Source organism: Ruditapes philippinarum, unplaced genomic scaffold, assembly GCF_026571515.1.
Source record: "Ruditapes philippinarum isolate M1 unplaced genomic scaffold, ASM2657151v2 ctg1584_1_1_1_1, whole genome shotgun sequence".
In the NCBI taxonomy this organism is placed as follows: Eukaryota; Metazoa; Mollusca; class Bivalvia; order Venerida; family Veneridae; genus Ruditapes; species Ruditapes philippinarum.
In genome coordinates this window covers 199,638-222,040 of record NW_026864517.1, presented here as the reverse complement: position 1 = coordinate 222,040, position 22,403 = coordinate 199,638, and the positions used below count along the sequence as shown (strand labels likewise).

General features: G+C 32.9%; 1 protein-coding gene across 1 annotated transcript; it reads right to left on the bottom strand.

The window, feature by feature from the left end:
• Nucleotides 1-13,303: 13,303 nt before the first annotated feature.
• LOC132725869 (calmodulin-like protein 4) lies at nt 13,304-21,937 on the bottom strand. The gene is made up of 7 exons (XM_060711056.1): nt 21,896-21,937; nt 21,766-21,796; nt 18,765-18,902; nt 17,754-17,846; nt 16,307-16,396; nt 15,476-15,598; nt 13,304-15,233 (listed from the first exon to the last, which is right to left on the bottom strand). The coding sequence occupies exons 1-6, from the start codon at nt 21,896-21,898 to the stop codon at nt 15,504-15,506; spliced, it is 450 nt and encodes a 149-aa protein (XP_060567039.1). The 5' UTR covers nt 21,899-21,937; the 3' UTR covers nt 13,304-15,233; nt 15,476-15,503.
• Between the last annotated feature and the right edge of the window lie 466 nt (nt 21,938-22,403).

The following is a 22,403-nucleotide window of genomic DNA, read 5'->3' as shown; positions in this document are numbered from 1 at the left end:
GTGATGTCTATTAACAATACAACGGTGAAAGTACCGTTTAGCTCCGCCAATTCTGCCCCTTTGAACTTTGACCATACCGAATCAAGCACGTGTGTCACGATAGACACATTTACACCGTGTTCTCCGCCCCTTGATAATGAGGGAAATATCAAGTGCGGACAGCCCGACAACTTGGTAAATAGCACCGACATTATCTGTACGGATGACATTGTATTCGATAGGCTTGACTTAGAAACGCACGAGCTTCCAAGAGACATGTACATTCACAACTTGTTGGACATTACTAATCAGTCCGAAGAAACTTTAGGAAGTTATCGTATTGAGCTGTCAAAAAGGGCGAAACGTGCCAATGTAGCAAATACCCCAACTGGAGTGTTAAAAGACCGGCGTAAATCTACGAAAACATCCCTTGCCGAAAAATATGCAATTGATTGTTATCATCTACAGCAATTTTTACAAGGGAATATTTCTGAAATTGATGATCTATACCGTGTACCTCCATCGACGCCATCACAATCATCAAAGATAATACAAGATCTAGACGCAAATGACCGCAAATGCTTTAAAGAAATGATTTCTTCACTAAAATCTGATCTTCTGTCAATGAAATTAGAACTGAAAGAAAAAAATAATGATACGGAATCTTTGCGTAACGAGTTAAAGGAACTTAAAGGCGAATTTAAAGAATGCTCCAAAATCATCTTTGAGAAGCTTAAAATCAGTCCTACTGGTGAAAATTTCAAACTGTCGGAAGGACTTAAAATACTAACTCAAAAAGTCGCACGACTAGAAAATTTTAAAACATCAATCGAAAATGAAATGCAAACATTTCGTACCTCGGTTAGAGATAACAGTATGAATATTGAAAACATTAAAGATAGTGAGTATGCTGACAAAAGTACATGTAAACGTAATATCAAAGACTTGAAAGACATAGTAGAAGAAGAAATCGCAAAAATCAAGTCTACCATGGTAACCAAAACTGACCTTGAAAATAGTGTGAAATCATTAAACTCAAAAGTAAGGTCTGAATGCAAAACTCCTGCAGATAGCACTAACACAACTGTTGAAAAATCGCTTCGATTGTTTTCTTGCGAATTGAGCGAGAAAATTCAGGCCTTGAGTAACTCTATACAAGCCTCAATCAATGGTATCTCTCTTGAAACGAAGATCCTGCTTTCAAAACTCGAATCATCTAATAGTAGAGCCGAGACTTCATGTGCAGTTGTAAACAAAGTTCCGGATATGTCGAACGCTTCAAAGATACACCACGACAACAGTCCTTTTCATAATGTGTCACCATGCATATATCTTGACGATCAGAGTGACAAAGACTGTGACCAATTTCGCGACGCAGTTAGTGTTAATACTCTCAATCAACCTCGAGACGCTCCTCGTGCAGCTTCTCGTGCATTTAAAATCTCGGATACTTCGAACTCAGCAGTGTTTACACGTGGAAAGAGATTTTCTAGCGATTTGCCTAGTGACACATATCGTGACTTACCGGTTTCACAACATAACAAATCTCATGGCGATCATGGAGACTCTTCTAGTGATAAATCGCACGACTCTCGCGGATCATCAAGAGAAAAAGACTGTATTACACCACGTGTTGTAGAACGAGGACAACCATGTGACGACTCGCGTGACATATCGCGTGACAATATACCAAAACCAAGCAACCAGAACGAACAGCGAAGAGACGATCCGATTGTCATAGACGCGACCACTCGTGAAAGCACACGTTCACCTAGTCGCTTCTTGGGTGTTTTAAGAAAGCGAGCGAAAACATACATCGTGACTGGGATCTCACTCGACAGCAATGAGGAGGGCTTGCACGACTTTCTAACAAGCCTTGATATTGTATTTTCTTCAGCAAAATTTATATACTCAAAGCGGAACGACTGTCAGGTTGCAAAGATCGTAGTTGACGAAAACCAGTCAGAGATCGTAGAAGATTCGTATACATGGCCTGAGGGTATATATTGTCGTCCATGGCTAAACTTCAATGACTATAAAGCGAGACAGGAATACTACAAGACCAAGTAATCTGAAGTATCTTTTGCATTTGTTTCTTGGACTTATCTATTTCTTGACTTCATGGATCTGAACTTTTTTTCATGGAACGCTACCGGAATTATGACTGGAATTCCTTACTTAGCTCGTGAATTAAATGATAAAAATGTATCCGTCTGCGGAATATCTGAACATTGGCTAATGCCACACAATTCATACGTAATTGAACGCATTGACCAGAATTATAATGCACACACGGTTACTTGCGACAACCCAAGCTCATTAAACGGTCATTTAATCGGGAAAGGAGGGGTTTCAATTCTTTGGAAAAAATCTCTTGATAGATTCGTCGAAACAGTTGATATTAACAGTGACAGACTTGTTGCTATTAAACTTGTCTTTCCACAAATATCTATAATGGTGCTTCAAGTATACTTACCTTCAGTTAATCACGGTATAAATGTCTTCAAAGAAACAGTAGATAAAATGGTAGACTTTTGTGCTGTGCACTCCAACACCTGTAATATGGTCATAATGGGTGACTTTAACGCCCGTTTTGATGGATATTTGAGATCACGGGACATATATGCACTGAATTTTGCTAGCAGACACAGTTTGATACCGATCACAATCAATGACATGTGTAGCGGACCAAACTATACCTTTATACCGTACAACGATTCCAACCCATCAAAAATCGACCATTTTCTTGTCGACGAGCAACTATTCAATGCAGTGAAAGACTGTCGCGTAATACACGATGCGCCTCTGAATATATCAAGACACTTACCGTTGTTTGTATGTCTAAGACTTGAATTTACACCGCATAATAATGTAACGTCGGAAGAATTTTTGAAATTAAAATACATTTGGACCAAACCAAAAGAATGCAATCAATACAGAACAGTTTTAAAAGCAAACATTGATGGCGCTGAAATTGACTTTGCAAACATTGATGAAGCATATGGCACCATTATCTCAGCAATGGCTTCGGCTGCTGAACAAACTCTTTCTACCCGGTTGTTTCGGCCAATGCTGAAACCTTATTGGTCGTGTACCCTGCGTGACCTACATAAAACGTTACGACTGCTACACTTTTCTTGGACCACTCATGGCAAACCGCGAGTAGGCGAAAGTTATAAACAGTATAAAAATGCAAAACGTGAGTTCCGTAAAAGCCTCCGAAAAGCAGCGAGGCAGTTTGAACGCGAAGAATTTGAGAGAATCGATAAGTTATATGAACTCGATCAACAAGGCTTTTGGAAAGTTTTAAACTCCAACAAGTCTCTTAAGGATAAAAAGAAAGGCTGTGAAATAGTGTTCAATGGTAAAAGCGAGACAACTCTTGATGGTATTCTAAACGGATGGAGTCAATATTTTTCAAGCCTGTATTCGTACTCAGACGACCCAAGTTTTGATAACGCATTTAAGCATTTAATAGAAAACTCAGTCGCGAACAGTATATCAAACTCAGCAGACAATACTGAAAATATAAATTACACAAACTTTCACGAGGTAACGTTCCGAGAGATTTCTGAAGTTATTAATGCTCTTCCTAACAACAAAAGTGCCTCCATTGATAATGTGACGTATGAACACTTGAAGTATGGCGGTGAAACATTAATCAACGCATTATTACAGCTTTTTAATAAGATCATAGAAAGAGAATACTTACCTGTGAAATTTAAAACTGGTCTCACTGTAACTTTGCATAAAGGAAAAGGGAAATCCTTTAAAGACCCTAAAAACTACAGAGCAATATCATTACTTCCGGTTGTGTCAAAAGTATTTGAAAAGATTATTTTGAATAGAATAGACTGTTTAGACATTAAATTAAATAACATGCAACACGGGTTTCAAAAAGGCAAAAGTTGTAAAATGGTCTCGTTTCTTCTACAAGAGTCACGTGATTATTGCATTGAACGTGGTAGCCCATTGCAAGTATGTTTCCTTGACGCGAAATCTGCTTTTGACATGGTTTGGATATCGGGTTTAATATATAAACTTAACGAAATGGGCGTTCATGGAAAACTACTACGTATAATCAATTGCTCCCTTCGCGGCTCAAACAGCAAGGTTTTCCTAAATGGACACTTATCTGATACATTCCATATCATGCAAGGAACCAGGCAGGGAAGTATATGTGCACCATTTTACTACACCGTTTTTATAAACGAACTATTAAACGAATTACAAAACTCACAAAGCGGTTTCCGTATGAGTGAACTACCTCTTTCCGCTCCAACTCAGGCCGACGATATTGTCTTGCTTTCAACAAGTAGAGTTGATCTTCAAATCCTGTTAGATATAAGTCGAACATACGCAAATAAATGGCGGTATTCTTATAATCCCGACAAGTGTGCTACTATGACAATGAATAGAAAGAAATCACGTGTTTTGGCGCCAATAAAACTTTTATATGGTAGCTCGATTATATCAGATGTACCCAATTATACACATCTCGGCATTGTGCAGTCATCGAATGGTAACTACCCCTTCGATATCGACGATGTTCGACATTCCATGAGAAGTACTTATTTCTCTTTGAAAAACTCAATCAGTGGCTGTGATGGTGTAAATCCACATATTATCGCAAGGTTGTTTCCAACCTGTATCCTTCCTAGATCATTATTTGCATGCGAACTTTGGAATCCTCTAAAGCAGTCAGACATACAAAAACTCGAATGCACGTTCCATTTATGTCTGAAAAATGCGCAGGGTTTTCCACATCTCACTAGATCTGATATGGTAACGGGTATGCTAGGTCTCACCTCACTCGAGGCCTACATCGACCTCCAGAAACTCCTATTCTTAGGTACTTTGTGTAGGTTAAAATCAAGCGAAATGATTAGTAAAGTGTTCATAACAAGACTTATGCATGCTAAAACAAAAGTGACGATATCCTCATTAGGCTTTATTCCAGATGTCTTGAAATTATTGGACAAGTATAAACTGACTAATTATATTGAAAAGTTTATAGAAAGTGGTTTATTCCCGACAAAAGTAAAATGGAAAAAGTGTGTTAAATCAACAATACTACCGTACGAGCAAAATCAATGGAAAGTACGCGTACAGAGAAACAATGACTTTCAACACTTTAGAGAGATTAATAGTGAATTGACTATGTCCAATGTATGGAGAGTAGCACAAGAAAGACCAGACTTACTGACTCTTATGCGATTTGTTGCGCAACTTAATTGTAAAGTTAAGCATGATCAAACTATAATTTGTCAAAAGTGTTTTAATGAATGTACACATGAACTCTACCATCTGATGTTTTACTGTGAGGTGAACAAAGAACTAAAGAAAATGGCAACATTCTTTGATTGCCTAGAAAATCAGTTCAATAGCACTCTTAGTAGTTTTTTGCAGGCAATTCCTACAGAGATATTTATTACAAACACATTAGGATATGTAAATATCAATCTTATTAACGTATTATCCGCTGATAAGTACCCAGATTTCATGGCCATATGTGCAAAGTTCTTGTTATCATTATTTAAATAAAGTAATTATTTGAATGAATTTATTACATAGACAAGAAAGAAATGTAAAAGGAATGTTAAGAAAGTCACTATTTCATTTATATTTGTTAAAATTTCGATTTCGCATTTAACAATGTTTAAAAAATGTTAAATAATGTCTTGCAAAAGCTGAAGGAACTACTGACATTTTATGCATTTTTAACCTTTCTATATGTAAGGTTTGCTTTCAATGTCTATTAGATTCCGTCTTCTTCATTGTATGGTCCAAACGTTATGTACATGATAACTTAAAAAACGAAAAAAGCAAATAAATGTTAAATACATGTATGTATGCAGCTGAATGTGCTATTTTTGCGTAAGATGTTACATGTAGTTTTGTATCTTTTTGCACTAATATGATGTGCTGATACATGATTAACGTCACTTATCTTCAAATATTGTCTTATGTAATACATATATATAATTTTACATCTTTGAAATTGTTCTTTTTTGTATAATTATGATGCTTTTCTTTGCTTAATGTTGTTTCTTTTCATTGACTGTGTTATGTAATATGTATATCTTCGAACATTCGGAGGCAATAAAGATGTATATATTGTTTTGTGTTTTATCAAGCGAAGCTTATTCTTATATTACAACAGTAATACATGTATTTCACATGTCATGTAAACATGACAAAAAGTCTTTTGGGCGAAACTGGTGAAAGAATTCTCATTTTGACTGTTTTTTAAACAATCTGGACACATAAATACACACAATAAATTGATAGATACAATTTAAGATTTTTCTCAAATCACATTTTAAAAAGCTTCTTCTGATACGTCATTTCTACAAAATAGTCCCTAATCCTTCTTAGGATTATCAACAAAACGTATAGGAACATGGCAGTTTAAAATGGAAAGTTAGGAACAGTGACAATATTTTAAGTTTATATATATATGATAAAATCTATTCTAAATCAATGAAAAAACCAATGCTAAATTAACTACACGATATGAGAAAGGATTGTAAGGTTTGACTTTAAAGAAACTCAACTGCCATTCAAAGAGTAAAAACATAAAGTTTTAGTTTCTTGGATAGATTAACAGGGGATTTAAAACAGAGAGATATACAACAGATAATTAAGAAATATACTCAAAAATAGATCGAAAATTGTATTTTTGTCCTATCCTTTGCAAGATTTTAACAATTAATAAATAATTTAATAAATATTAATTTCTAAAACATATCTCCAGTCCCGTTATGTCTAAAAGAATTTGAGTGGAGTTTCTTTAAATGCACGTACATGTATTTGTAAGTATGAAATATTATAATATGGAATCAAATGTTATAAACATTACTTTGGTCATATTTGACAAAGTGTCTGAAACATTTAACGTGTACGCCATCAAATACAAGAACTTGATATTTAAACAACTTTAAATTGTTTCCATTTATAAATTAAAATTCATTATACCATGCAATTTTGCTTTCTTACTAAAGTGAACGGTTCATGGTCAGCTTGGTCATATTGGAGTTCATGTTCGGTCACTTGTGGTGGTGGAACAAGAACAAGGAGTAGATCATGCACGAGCCCGCCAGCAAGTAATGGAGGAAAACCATGTCCTGGTCAAGATTATGAATATATGATGTGTAATACACAGAAATGTTTAGGTGAGAGCATTATAGTTTATTATGATTTGAGCCGTGTCATGACAAAACCAATATAATGGGTTTGCGATCAGCATGGATCCAGACAAGCCTGCGCATCCGCGCAGTCTGATCAAGATCCATGCTGTTCGCTATCAGTTTCTCTACTTGTTATAGAGTTTGTAAGCGAACAGCATGGATCCTGATCAGACTGCGCGGATGCGCAGGCTGGTCTGGATCCATGCTGGTCGCAAACACATTATGTTGGTTTTGCGGCTCATTTTATGATTTTGAATGATTACAAAATTATGGAAACAATCCAATATTCTAAGGCTGGCTTTTGTAAGTCATTTTTATTACATTTATAGACTCTAAAATCGCTTAATCACAATACACGAAACGAAATACATCTTATATGTATCTTAATGGCTATTTTATTACTTAAACATTTACCTTAATTAACGGAAAGTTAAAGTAGGAACACAAAAAAAAAAACACGAAAAGATCTTACTCAAAGGTAATGATAAGATTAATATATGTGCTGAAACTTACTCCTGGAAATGAAGTGTAAACAAAGTTATTGTTTATATTTAATACATTTATATGCATCCTTCGATATGGCTAATACATTGTATTCGTCTGCGTAAATGTTTGTCCGAAAAAGTCATGTTTAAATCTGATCATTCCAGTTCGTGTATATATCCATTTTAGTAACCACTCAGTTAGTAAATACAAATATAACTTTTTATACCACTAAGTTTTATCAACCTCCATCGTTTTGAGTGGTTAAACCCCTTATTATAAAGGAGTTAACTGTTTGTGTTTTTAATCATTTATTCAATTAATCCACTTTTTTTAATTACACTAAGTTATTTACAAATCAATGCAGTTTTCCTGTCTTGAGAATTAAAAAAAACAACAGCAAACTCCTTGATAAAGAGGGGTATTGACCCTTGTATAGAATAAGGTTGATAAACTTTGTGAAATAGATAGTTATATATCTATTTTAAATTTGTTTATGTATATTGTATACTGTCACAAGAGACAAGTGTTGTCATGTTCTCAAAAACTAATTGGCATTTTTTTTAAAATTTAATTCTAGAAGCGAGCAATTATTATATCAGCTACGGACAGTTAACATGGAACGATGCTAAGGTAAGCAACAACATTTATGTATGTATGCTTTTTGTGTTTTCTCTTCTTTCTTAAATAAATTAAAAACCGCTGTTTTACAAATAAGGAAAATAATAATGAAATAAATACTTAAGAAATTAAAAACGAAGTGAAAATCATTTTTAAAAGGTACTGTACTAATTTTACTATGATAACAGCTACAAGTTGATGGAGGTTTTTTACAATTTATTTTAGTAACAACATGACATCGTTCATTGTACCTGCATTTAATGCCTTCCATATATTTACAATAAGATAATAAATGCCTACTACGAATGACGTAATTTGTAAAGGATCACAAAGAGGAGCTGAACATGTCAAGTGTGTAATGCAATGCCTATATCAAAATTTAGATAATTTCACCACATAAATAGAAAAAAAAGAAGAAAAAAAAATCAGAATGGAGACAAAAAAGTGAAGAACAGGGGGGGGGGGTCACTGTAATATAATGGAAAGTGTAGGTCATATTTAAGAAAATTACAAGAATTAAATCTTTAAATTTACCAAGTATTGACACTTTAAATGTTTTCTTTATAAGTATTACAGTAATGTGTTTCCTTGTGACAATTATATGCTATAATTATTATAGCATATAATAAGGAAATACATAAAACAAAGACTATGAAAGCAAGATAAGGGTAACTCTTACGAAACGAAATTAAGAGTATAATACTTGTAAATTTATTACAAAGTATCTTATAGACATACAAGATATTCCAAATTCAAGAGTAATATAGTCTATTCAATTAACATTTCAAGTTCATTTGTATGCTTTGTGAAAGCGTCTACATGCATAATCCAGTACAGAATTGTTACCATAATGAAAGAATATTATTTTGCATAAAATAGAATTCAGATCGGTTCTACGTTGGTTAAATGGTGCTATTTGTATGACAATGCTTGATCAACCTCGATTTTTATTACAGACAAATTGCGAGGCGATGTCAGCACATCTGTTAATAATTGACAATCAAGCGGAACAAGAATTCATCGAATCAATCGCAGGAAGTAAGAGTTTGATTGAAGAAAGTTTATAGTAATAGCTAGTGAAGTTTTCATTTTTATGAGATAAAAGAAATAATATCCAGCTAGGTTACTATAATTATAAAGTTTTCAGTGAGTCACTTTATTGAAAGTACTTTTTACATCTTGCAAACAGCTTTGTTCAATTCAGTTTTAAATATAGTCCAATCAGGTAAATATTATATAAACGTACCTGGTCCAATACAAATTTATTAAAATATCAAAATATGTCGTCTTTTTCCCCCTTTCGTGGTAATTTGTCATGCATTTACATGTTTAAAGTAAGTAGAATACGTAATTAAACTGATATTTGGTTTAGGTTTAGGACACTGGATAGGCATGCGTTGTTATAATGTGAAAAATTGTATATGGGTAGATGGTAGAAGTATAGGCGGAGGTTACACTGTAAGTACGGATGTAAAAGTATCTTTTATTCAGATTTAATTTTCATTTTTTATTTTTGTAATTTCAAATCTTATGTATCAAAAAGAACAAACATAATATCCTGCATAACGATATGTAATAATAACAAAGAAAGACAATCTTTTCATTTACATCAACTGTATCTTGACTATGACATTATATTATAATATTCATTAAACATGTATAACTGTTGTGTAAATAGTAATAACCAATTGTATACCTGTAATTTATGATTTAAAACGGAGTGTTTCTCTTAGAATTAGTGCCACATCGGTGTTGCTTTTATAAACGGTGCCTTAATAAAAACAGAACAAAAGTTTCCACTATCTGTAATATGTAGGTAGTCGTGCAGGCCAAATATTGCACGTACATATCCGTTCAGATTGTGGCTCCTTGAACTTTGGCCTTCATAGACAGTCCATTACCAAATCTACATTATGTTCATGTGGCGGGAAAATGGCAGCGCAACTCTTTTCCTATCATGTCACTGACACTTTATAATCTCTTCTACGGATACGACCGCCTGAGCCTAAACCTGAACGAAAAAAAATTACTCTAAAAGTTCAACAGTTTATCTTAGATTCCAAACGTTTAACAGCTAACAACCACTTTTAAGCTTACCTGAGCTAGCTTAGGGTGAGCTTTTAAGATCTTTGAATGTCCGTCATCCGTCCACGTTTAATTGTAAACACTCTAATGCTCACATTTTTGCCTCAATCTTTATGAAACTTTGTCAGGATGCTTATCTAGGTAATTGGTCGGATGATTTTGAACATGGGTAATCTCTGATAAAAAAAAACTAGTCACAGGAGCTAAAAATAAAAAAAAAACCTTGTTAACACTCTTTGTGCCAACGTAAGTTGCTACTGTTTTTTATCCAAATATTTTGAAAATTGGTTCTAAAGTTTGTTTTGATGATTTGAATATGGGTCACCTTGGGTCAATAACTAGGTCACATGGCCCAAATATGGAAAAACTTTGTTAACACTCAAGTGGTCACATTTTTGACGCAATTGTCATCAAACTGACTAAAATGTAATTTCTGATGCCGAATTGAATTTGGTATCAACCGACCTACTTTCAATATTAATGATATAGTTTGATCTAGTATTTTGCTTTTTGAAGTAGACTTGAAATAAAGACCATGGGTGTAATTTTGATGCCAAATTTAATTTTGATGTCAGCTGGCCTACTTTTGATATTATTGATATCGTTTGACTACCTTTCTTGCTTTTTGACATACAGACATGGAATTTGGACCAAGGGTGTAATTTCTGATGCACAGTTGTATCTTGATATTATCTGACCTACTTTTGATATTTTTGATATCATTTGATCTACTTTCTTGTTTTATGACATACAGATTTGAAATTTGCCAGGGGTGCAAGTTTTGATGCGGAATTGAATTTTGATATCGGTTGACCTACTTCTGATATTTTAATATCGCTTGACCTACAATAAAAAGATTGAATGAAATGATGGATCAGGTGAGCGATCTAGGGCCACGTTGGCCCTTTTGTTTCTGTCCATCATTTCCGGATAGACTTATCTATGCTATTCTTTATCTTAACTCTAAAATTAATGTAAGTATTTTTTGCTTTGATTTTCTTCGAAACATTCTATGTCAAACCGTCTGTGCAATTAATGAACGTCAATTTGGTAGGTATATATATATATATCGAATATCCATCTACCAACTACCTACCAAATTGACATAACATGAATTAATGCACTAGTTAACATGAGCACGTGGGTACAATAAACTATAGTATACTATGCAGATGACAACTTAAGACGTAAAAATTAATGTTCTCTTTCGTGAATAAATCGTTACTTTTTGATGAATTAGTCTTTAATTAAAGTACAAGTATTTATCATCAATACAATAGATATTTGTCTTTTTTCAGAATTGGGCTCCTGGAGAACCAAAAGACAGAGATTGTATTTGGCTTGGTTACTTTGGCAACAAGTGGGACGACGATTATTGTGATATTAGATATAATTATATATGTGAATATTATTGATAAAACCCTTCGTCAGGTCATTAATTGTGATCTATAAATGAGACTTGTATGACAAAAATAATTATATTTTCAACGTTCTAACATGATGCATTGTGTGATGTTGATGTTTGAACAGTGAAGGTACAAAAAGTTCAGGATATTTAAGATAAGCTTGTAACGATAGTAGTGACTGATAAGATTGCATTTCCGGCTATATGTTAAAAGATTGAAACCTTTGGAATGCTACGCTGCTTACCGCACATTTGTATTCCTCGATCGCTACGCTCTCTCGGTCTTCAAATCGCCACCAGGGTCTGTAAATACAATGCATACCTATTCCTCGTACGTAACTATTACTAAATATATCTATGTATGTATGTAAACTGTTGTATGCAATATTACTATGGGTTGGCGACTGTGTGTTTGCGTTTTGAGTTCATTTACACTCGCCACTGGTTGCCAATATGGGCAGGTCCTCCAGAAGAGTATTAGTCATTTTAAATATTGAAGGATAGTGCAAGATATAGAAAGATGCCACAAATCCAGAAGCTTCTCTAGTTGGTTCTTAGCGTGCCAAGTGTTAAAGCACTCATACACGAGACCTCGATTTCAAGTCACACCCGAAAGACTGATTAGTAATTTTAGTTGGCCAGTCCGGGAATTGAACCCACAATGTCGAGAGCTCTAAGACTAACCCACTGAGTTATGCGGACCTTTATCTGGGTTAATTGAGCTTACGACCGTCTATACATAAAATTATATAAACAAAATATTCCATCTATATACTTGTTACTATTTGCTGTTAAATTTTAGATATATAACAATAGCTACATAAAAAGGTAATAATTCTTGTTTGACATTTCAATAATAAATGACATGATTTTATTATATTTCTGTTAGCCTACTTTAGTTATTTTTTGTTCGTCAACTGTCACTGAAACCTTGTTTAATCCGGGGCTTCACGACGCATGCGATTGAAATATTAAAATTATAATGTGTTGCAAATATTTACCTTCTAAAACTTTTAATCGGTTTCTAAATTCGATGGTATAATTGAGTACCTCTAACCTAAATTTGGATCGTTTTATAGGTGTATTCAGCGCAATGTTGAATTAATTATAGTCCATATTTGGTTCATGCAACAACTTTAAGGTTTAACCAGAGACGGCTTTTTTTCCATTATTTCCTCACCATTCTTATGAAGATTAATCGATTGAATAGCGATTTTGTATGCCATTTGAAACTATACGAAAAGCTGTGACAATTTCTATATGCATATCTAACTTTCAAATATATAACATTTTGTTCAACTAGTACAATATTATATTTACTCCTATATGTAATTTCACCTCCATACCAGTATGTATATAATATTTGTATCCATTCAAAAATGGGTTTTGTACAGATTTTATCTACAGGGTTTTGCAAAGATTTTATCTACATGGTTTTGTAGATTTTATCTGCATGGTTACCGTTTTGTTGAGATTTTACCAGACGGTTTATAGAGATTTTATCTTACAGGTATTGGCGCAAAAAAAGAACTGAAGTGAGTCAGACATTAAAGTATATTCTTTCATCAAAAGTATGATATACATAATATTCAAACAACAAAAATAACTACAAAAGAAATCATTAAAATTTTAAAAAAGTGTCTTTCAACACAAACTGGAATGTTGAGAGTTTTCTGATTAAAGTTTTTGCAGATTTAAGAGTTAGAAGGAAATGAAATATAAACAACCATGAACAACCGTATAGAGCAGGTGTGCCTGCACATCTATGCAAAAATAACAACAGTACAGTACAAACTTGATAGCCTCCAAATTGAAATTATGCAAGAGTTCATTCAAGAAATCAAAAAAAAAAAAGAAAAAAAGATTATCAATTCATAAATAAAATTTTATAATATATATATTAGCTACTCATTTAATCCAAACCTGATGATAAAATATTGTTAAATGAAGCGTATCTTGACCTGAAATTTGTATTTGACTCAAGTCAATTTTACTATGACCTGATCTCATGAAGCTCGGAAACGCCGAATGCGATCTATTCTTGTAAAATACATGTGAGCTAAATCTTAAAATGATCGATCCAGATAAACTGATAATGTTGCTTTTATTATAAACCTTCGCAAATTTATACCATATTTAATAATAACTTATTGGCAACGTCTTTCCGTATCAAACTCTATCATACTCCTATAAGTATAACACATATTTTCTTTCTGTAATATTTGATTCAGTACAATGTATGTAAAATGTATCATAAATATAGCAAAATTTGTACAGGTTTATGTAATAAATTATTTTACTTTAACTTGGGAATGTGAAAAAGTCAATTCAACATAGTCAATCAAAATAATGAAAACGACAATGCATGTTAACAATCCCCTTAACACATGATACATGTATTTACTGCTCATTTAAAACATAAACTATAGAAACTGGTGCAGATTTCACGTAGTTCAGTGATCAGACATAATGTAAATTCAAATTTTTTGTCGTGATATGACCTTTAACCCTTCTTGTTCTAACACATTAACAAAAATGTGTGGTATTATTCATTATACACAGAGAGAGATAGTAAAAGCTGGACAAAACTTCTTAAGAAAAGTTTGCCTTCAGAATATGGTGACATGCTTAATCTGTATACATAGAAAACAAAAATGGGTGTTGTGAAAACAATCATGATTGCAGTAGTTATTTTACAAAATATTCAAGAATTCTCAAACTAATTTGCATACAAGTGGCAAGTTGCATAATAAAATCGAAGCAAAAATTTGGATTTTGTTTTAAATGTAATTATAAACACAACTGGCATAATACTAGTAAACCTTTTTTAAGAAATATCCAAAAATATTCTGCAATTCAAAATACATTTAGTCCAATGTAACTTAATAACGGAATTTCCTTTCAAAGTAGTCTATTAATACATATGTATAATATTGAACAATATAATTTCTTTTTAAAAAGTTATGTATAATTTTATCACAGCTTAATTTGCAATACAGATTTTGTGTCATTCAGTTTTCATCAAAATTTGCTCTGATTTACAAACAAGTAAAATAATTTCTGTACAAATGTTTCATAACATCTTAAAGCTGCATGAATCCAGATGAGCCAAATATTTCAAGAAAAAAAAAATGAAATTGTACTAAGATTTTAAGGAAAATTCAATAAATAATTTATATGTTAGAAAACAATTTACATACATTTTTAGTATTATCATGACTAATGCAGTAAGGGCTATTTTTGCATGTTGCCATTTGCGATGTTTAAATTACTTCTTTGTTCACATGACAATATTTTACTTTCTTATACATGTACATTAAAAAAATTCATGAAAATAAGCATAAATCTGGAGGCATGCTGCTTTAACCAATAATCTATTGTTACTGCATATATGCTATAAATAGAAAACATATGATACAGTATAGTACATATGATAAAGTATAGTTTCACATCTAGGTGAATATATTATAATTGAGCCGTACCATGACAAAACCAAATAACAGGTTTGCGACCAGCATGGATCCAGACCAGCCTGCGCATCCGCGTAGTCCGATCAGGATCCATGCTGTTCGCTTACCAACCCTATTACAAGTAGAAAAACTGATAGCGAACAGCATGGATCCTGATCAGACTGTGCCGATGCCCAGGCTGGTCTGGATCTATGCTGGTCACAAACGCACAATGTTGGTTTTGGCGTGACGCAGCTCAATTATGATGAATATTTGGAATGATGTAACATATCAATAATCTGGTACTGGCTGGGCTATATTATCTATAAATTCACTATATCTGATCTGACCACCAGTAACACCACCATCTCTAAACAATGCTTCCACTGAAAATATAACAAAAGTCTGATAAAATATTTTATACAACAATTGACATACTAGTTTTTTTTGTTTTAAACATATTTATTTTACTTCGATTGCGAAACAATTAAAGTTCTTACAACTTAAATTAATCACTTTCAAGTCCACTACCTGGAACCAACCAGTACTAGTGTCATAATGATATGAGGAATCATTGATCGTGACCCTAGAAGGGCTCAAACCCATGATTCCTGGGTTGAGAGGCAGGCTCCTTAACCACTCGGCCACCGCTCCCCATTGATTGCCCTAGTAGTTGTTTAATTTAAGCTTGTACCTCTCATTAAAAGTTTTCTGGAGTTTAACATCATGCAGACACTGCTGTTTGTTTGATAGATTTCAACATGAGAAATAATTAGTCAGCTATATTGAGTCAGGTCAGTTTGAGTTTGAACATATGATAAAAATTCTGGTATAGGTTGATCTTTGTTCACACTGTCAGATGGTGAAATCTCCATTTAACACTAAGTACTATGCTGGGGCCAAAGTGGAACCCCAACAGTGACCCAGCAGTGTTGGAACAGCTAAATTTTAGCCTAAAAGGTTTATAATACTTGCCTAATAAAGACTGTGGACATAAATATATATTTTTAAAATTTTTCCCCTAGTCTATTATCTTTTTTTATCTGTTTACTGATCTTAATGTATGAAGCTTTAACTAACAATAAATTTCTTACATTCTCTGCGTGACACCCTCTCTCCAAGATTTAACAAAATATTCTTCACTTCATTAACCTGTACATAACCTTTACCCTCTGTGTCATGTGCTGAAAGATAAAAATAGTAACAATCAGTGATGCTCGGTGTCATGTGCTTAAACTTAAAATAGTAACAATCAGTGACTTTCAGTGTCATGTGCTGAAAGTTAAAAATAGTAACAATCAGTGATGCTCGGTGTCATGTGCTTAAACTTAAAATAGTAACAATCAGTGACTTTCAGTGTCATGTGCTGAAAGTTAAAAGAACAGCTAACATTTTCAATAAAAGTGTAGATATGGCAGAAAATATTCACAGACATAAAAATTATCTTTTTCAACATTTTTTTCTTTATTTATTCATCTCGAGTTTGAACAAAGAAAGATTAACAATTCCTGAAAGTCTGATTAGCTTCCCTTTACAGGAAAAATACAAAACTGTAACACATAAAGAAAGTAATTTACTGATCTTTTACAGAAAAATTCCATACATAAAGAAAGCAATCTATTTCCTTTGAAAAGAATTATGTACAACATTAAGAAATCAACTTCCCTTTTTGAGAAATCAGTAGCCCCCCTTAGAGGTACTATTGCACACATAATGGTTTCAGAGTTTTTGAAAAAAAATGTCAACAAAACAAATCTTGCCTGACAAATAACATTCTTAGTAAAGTACATGTATTTGCACTTTGATCCTGCTCTTTCATTTTTTTTAACATTGACTTAATTTAGAATACACACCAGTTAACTGGTTGCAAGTAGAACAGTTGGTAGCTGGTAGAACAGTTGTGCCCTAAGTAAGTTTTCTTTTACCCTGCAATCGATTGCTATACACTATATCATAGAAGTTTATGTCTACAAAAGTGACATAAAAGAAGAATATATCTTGTTAAACCAGTTTGTGATAAACAGCAGTGTTAGTATCTATCTCAAGTGAGGCATAAACAACTGTTACTGGTTACTGCAAATTTTACTTTTGATTTGTATTTAAAAAACTGTTAAACAAATATGTTGATGTTCATAGACCTGTTATGTATGGGAGTGTGGCTTTAAAGGAACTCCACTGAGCTAAAAAAAGCCTGAATACCAAATTTGAATTTAACATAATCAAGTAAACCACTTAAAATGGAAAAATTTACACAGTATAATCAGTAAATATACTAAGAAATAAATTCACTTTCAATTTTGTGTTCAATTCATAGCCTGATTCATGTGAAAATCTTTCCATTTTTAGGTCATTTTGCAGACTAAAACATGATAATTCTGGAAAAACTTGATGAGGGAATGAAAATTTTGTGCACAAGTTACTGCACAAGACCTACATCAAATCTGGTTAAAACATATTTCTAGTTCCGTCATGTAAAAAACCCTCAGTCGAGTCACTTTAATAAGATAAATGTCACAATTAAGGAAACTTATTAAATTTTACCTCTAAAAGCATTTGTAATTTCCCTCATTGCATTCTCCTTTGTGTTGTGCTCATGCATGACTTCCAAAAACGAAGCAAAATCTACCTTCCCATCTGAAAATATACATGAAAAAAAGGAGTGAGACTATAAATAGTGTCGAAGCACCACACTAAATACTGGTATATAACCGACAAAGCGCTTGAATGATTAAATGCTAAAATCTTCCCTTTTCACTTGCTGAAATGCTCATAAGACGTCTTATTCATCTCTTCACATCAATTTATATACATGTATACAAAAATTAATAAAAAAAATGTATGAATCAGGGAAAAAATGATACTTTTCTACTTTGTGAAGATGATTTTTGCAAGCATCTAGAGGTACTGCTCAATCACTGTAGTGAGTTAAATCCTGAATTTTATCCTGAAATCCTATGTTATCATAGTCTGAACTTATCAAAACCTCAATTAATTTGGAATAATTAGACATTGTGGTCAAGTAAGGCATAATAGATATATGGTCACAATAATGAAAACTAGAAGCCTGGTACTTTCTAGTGTACTTTCATACTATGAGCAGATGTCCATCCCTTTTGTCAAGACAAAATTACATAAACAAAATTTTACTAACTGTAACAGTTACAGTATGATTAATGTGAATGAAGTGTTACACCAAAAACCTGCTATCAAGGATAGCCCCACTGTCTATCAATAGTCAAGGATACTACACGCTTGTTATGTTGCCTTTAATTGGATAATCGTGATAGATTTATATACAAGGATGCTGTCAATTTATGTAGAAATCTCACTTTTTTTCTTTAAACAAAAGATGCTTGTTATATTATAAATTTGTTATGAAAATTTCTGATAGGTTATATGGCCATATATAAATAGTTGTCTGCAATATAACACTTGCCTAGCAGCTTTGGTTATATTTCAAAACAACAGTTTATATAGGTTCATATAACCTGTCAAAAAAATCTTTATAAGTAATAATATAGGCAGTGTTCAATGACATTGATTTATAAATACCTTTGACATATTTCTGGTAGTAGTTGTGAATTTCTTCCTCTGTAGGACTGTAAGATAGAGATCTCATTATAACTCCCATCTCATCCTCGTTTGTTGTGTACCCTCGCTTCGCGATAAAGAAAAAACACTCCTTAAACACTGAAACAGAAACATTAACTCCATTAAAAATACATTTAAGAAGCATACTTTCTAAAAATTTTGATAACCAATCTTAATGCAGAAAATTTTGTCAACTGTACATATAAAATGTTTTATGCTAGCCAATATATCCTATCATTTACTATTTCTTAGATAGAGACAATATCAAGGTATTGTTGATATTCTTCTGTTGATCAATAATCGATTAAACATTTGCAAAAACTTTTATTTTGATAAATTATTTAAAGGTCTATAAATTATGAAAATTCACTAAAACATATACAAAAGCAGCTGGCCATGTCTAACACTAATCTGCTGTTACATAATGGACACATTTAACAGCAGTGATGACAAAATACATATTTGCATGACCAGAACATTTATTTTACTGAAATCACTGAAACAGGCATAAAAAAGTATTAAATACAAGATTTGTCATCAGATATTGGTATATCGCCAAATAGTCAAAACATATTGACGTGCCAAAGCTTGATTCTGAGATATTTTCGTTCTGGGCCAGAATCTCGCTTACTCTGATATTTCTAAGAATGCTCTGACAATAACGAATAAGTTGTGCATCTGCTCCCATAAAATAATATTTTCATGATTATTAATTTTTGCATAAATAATGTCTTAAATATAACATAAAACTTGATATTTTACAATGAGTGTTTTGTCATTTCTCTGTAACGCAGTACCGCATATATGCCAGTGTAATTATCAACAGTGTATTTCTCATGTAACAATAGCTGTGATGTCGTTATTTTGATGGTACATAATTGTGTTTATTTTTGTATCAAAATCGTTATGTATTTCACCACAGAAAAGGTACTTATTATGTTGTACTTAGAGGGGAGATATTGTGACCAGACACAAAATAGCACAATATCTCGTCATGCAGTACAATCGTTAAAATGCTTTGCACTGAAGCTCTACTACATGTATTTCTACAGATACCAAATTAAGTAAGAAATTGTCAAGAAACTGCTCTTACACTATTTGTATCAGGCTAGAATTATCATAGAATCAGTAGCAAATTTTGTATAAAGTATGGGACTTATGAATTTTCATACATTTCTTATCCTCTTGATATATTTTTCTCAAATTAAGTAAAATGTATAGTCTTTTTTAATCGTATGGAAGTAACAGTTCTAAAGAACAGAGGCTTTGGTCTATATCATGAATGGTAAATGAGAGCGTTAACTTTTCATGTTAGCACAAGCTGCAATCAGTGATCACATGTGTTGCTGCCCTATATAAAAATAAAACGAAAACATGAATTGCTATTCAAAATTGTATTTGTTTTAAATATCAATGATTTTTATTTGACCCAAATTTGATTTAATAGGGGTGACTTTTAATAGTTTATGTACGGCGCACAAACATGCCAAATTCTGGTAGCCTTTGCAAATAGGATTTGACCCATAACATATTACTTCGCAACGGTCCAAAAATAAAAAGTCGAATATAAAAAAGTTATTGGAAACTTATGCGCGTTATTAATTGCTTATTTGTGAAGGTCAAGAATATAATCGATATATGACATGCTACTTTTGTAGAGAAATATACTACTCATGCTGAATAAGCCTACACTATACTCAATATTTCGTCTGCAAGACTAACCACAGGGGGCCCACACAGTGTTTGGATGGTATATACTGCTTGATAGTGACCTTAAAATGAGATTTTAGTCATAACCTTATAATATGTATATAAATATAGACAAGGGGCATTACTCGCTAAATAGAGAATTTTTGATTGCCCTCAAATTCATGCGAGATTTTCCACTAACTAAATAAAAAAATTCCAAAAACTATACTGCGTTGCATAGCTTATTCAATCAACAATTGATAAACACTAACTCTATTCTGATTCCCTTAGCCCATTTTAAGAAATTTATTCAAAACCGTTCACTTCTGTCACAAAATTGCATAGTCGTACGAGATGTCGCAACACCAAATTCCACGGGTAAAATATCAATTTTAAAAGGGTAAGGTACAAATAAACGCATGCAAACAATAACACAACATAGTTTCTATTACCTACCTGGGCAAATAGTCGTGAAGCGCTCTATATTCGTCTGTTTCGAACGAAATCTTCAAATCAGAGCAGAAATCTACTTCGACGTAGACATCTTGGGGAAACCCTGTCACGTGACCAGCCGGTGTATCGAGACCTTTCATTGGTTCGGTAGGAACTTTGTTTATAACGACAACCAATGAAAGGTTTCCATACACCATGACCAGAATTTCCAACATGTATTCGCCGGAGCAGATTTCTGCACTGATTCGAAACAGACGAATATAGAGCGCTTCACGACTATTTGCGCAGGTAGGTAATAGAAACTATGTTGTGCTATTGTTTGCATGCGTTTATTTGTACCTACCCCTTTTAAAATTGATATTTTACCCGTGGAATTTGGTGTTGCGACATCTCGTACGACTAAGCAATTTTGTGACAGAAGTGAACGGTTTTGAATAAATTTCTTAAAATGGGCTAAGGGAATCAGAATAGAGTTAGTGTTTATCAATTGTTGATTGAATAAGCTATGCAACGCAGTATAGTTTTTGGAATTTTTTTATTTAGTTAGTGGAAAATCTCGCATGAATTTGAGGGCGATCGAAAATTCTCTATTTAGCGAGTAATGCCCCTTGTCTATATTTATATACATATTATAAGGTTATGACTAAAATCTCATTTTAAGGTCACTATCAAGCAGTATATACCATCCAAACACTGTGTGGGCCCCCGGTGAGACTAACAAGCATCCAAAATGGGTGTGGCCGTTTAACAGGTTTACATTTACCTGTTTACAGGTGCGACAGGTGTGAAAACAAAGATAAAATACGTTTCTTATACTTACAATCGATATCATTCTGGCTGAAATACTTTGCCTGAAAAGAAAAAAAATAACAAAAAAATCATAAAATCTCGATTTATCATAATATTCTAATAGATAAAATGAGATTTAAACATGACAAACAAAAACAAACCATCTTTCTAATCTAATTATCCTGGAGTAGCTTCCCTTTTTCCACGGATGCATAAAAACCTTACCTGAAACCGGACTTTTTTTCTGGAGCCCACTAATCGACGGTCTCCGGTCTTCGACAGTCGACTATGCCATGTGCAGGTCAAAATAATGCCCCCAAGTCGATTTTTACTAGAAGTTTTGTAGCAATTAGTAAAGAATGAATAAAAAAAGGTTCATTATCTGTTTAACTCATAATACATGTATAACATAGCGGAATAATAATCAATATACACCTACATATACTTATATCATACCAATTTTTTAAAATCGTCATGGAGATTTATCTAACAAAAATAATAACAGTGTCTGCAATCACTTTACACAAAGAATTGCTTAAAGTATACTGCATAAAGCTGTTTCTAATGAAATATTTTCATAAAATTTAGGAAGGTAAAATTATGTTGTGTCCATATTATATGGTCGATTCTCGAAAGAATTGTAATATAGAATATTTCTTTTATGAATGT

Coding starts and splice junctions, on each gene's coding strand:
- LOC132725869 (XM_060711056.1), bottom strand. Junction 18,903..21,765: donor CAGCCAGAATGATATCGATT/GTAAGTATAAGA, acceptor TTTCTGTTTCAG/TGTTTAAGGAGTGTTTTTTC. Junction 15,599..16,306: donor GAGGGTGTCACGCAGAGAAT/GTAAGAAATTTA, acceptor TTATATTTTCAG/TGGAAGCATTGTTTAGAGAT.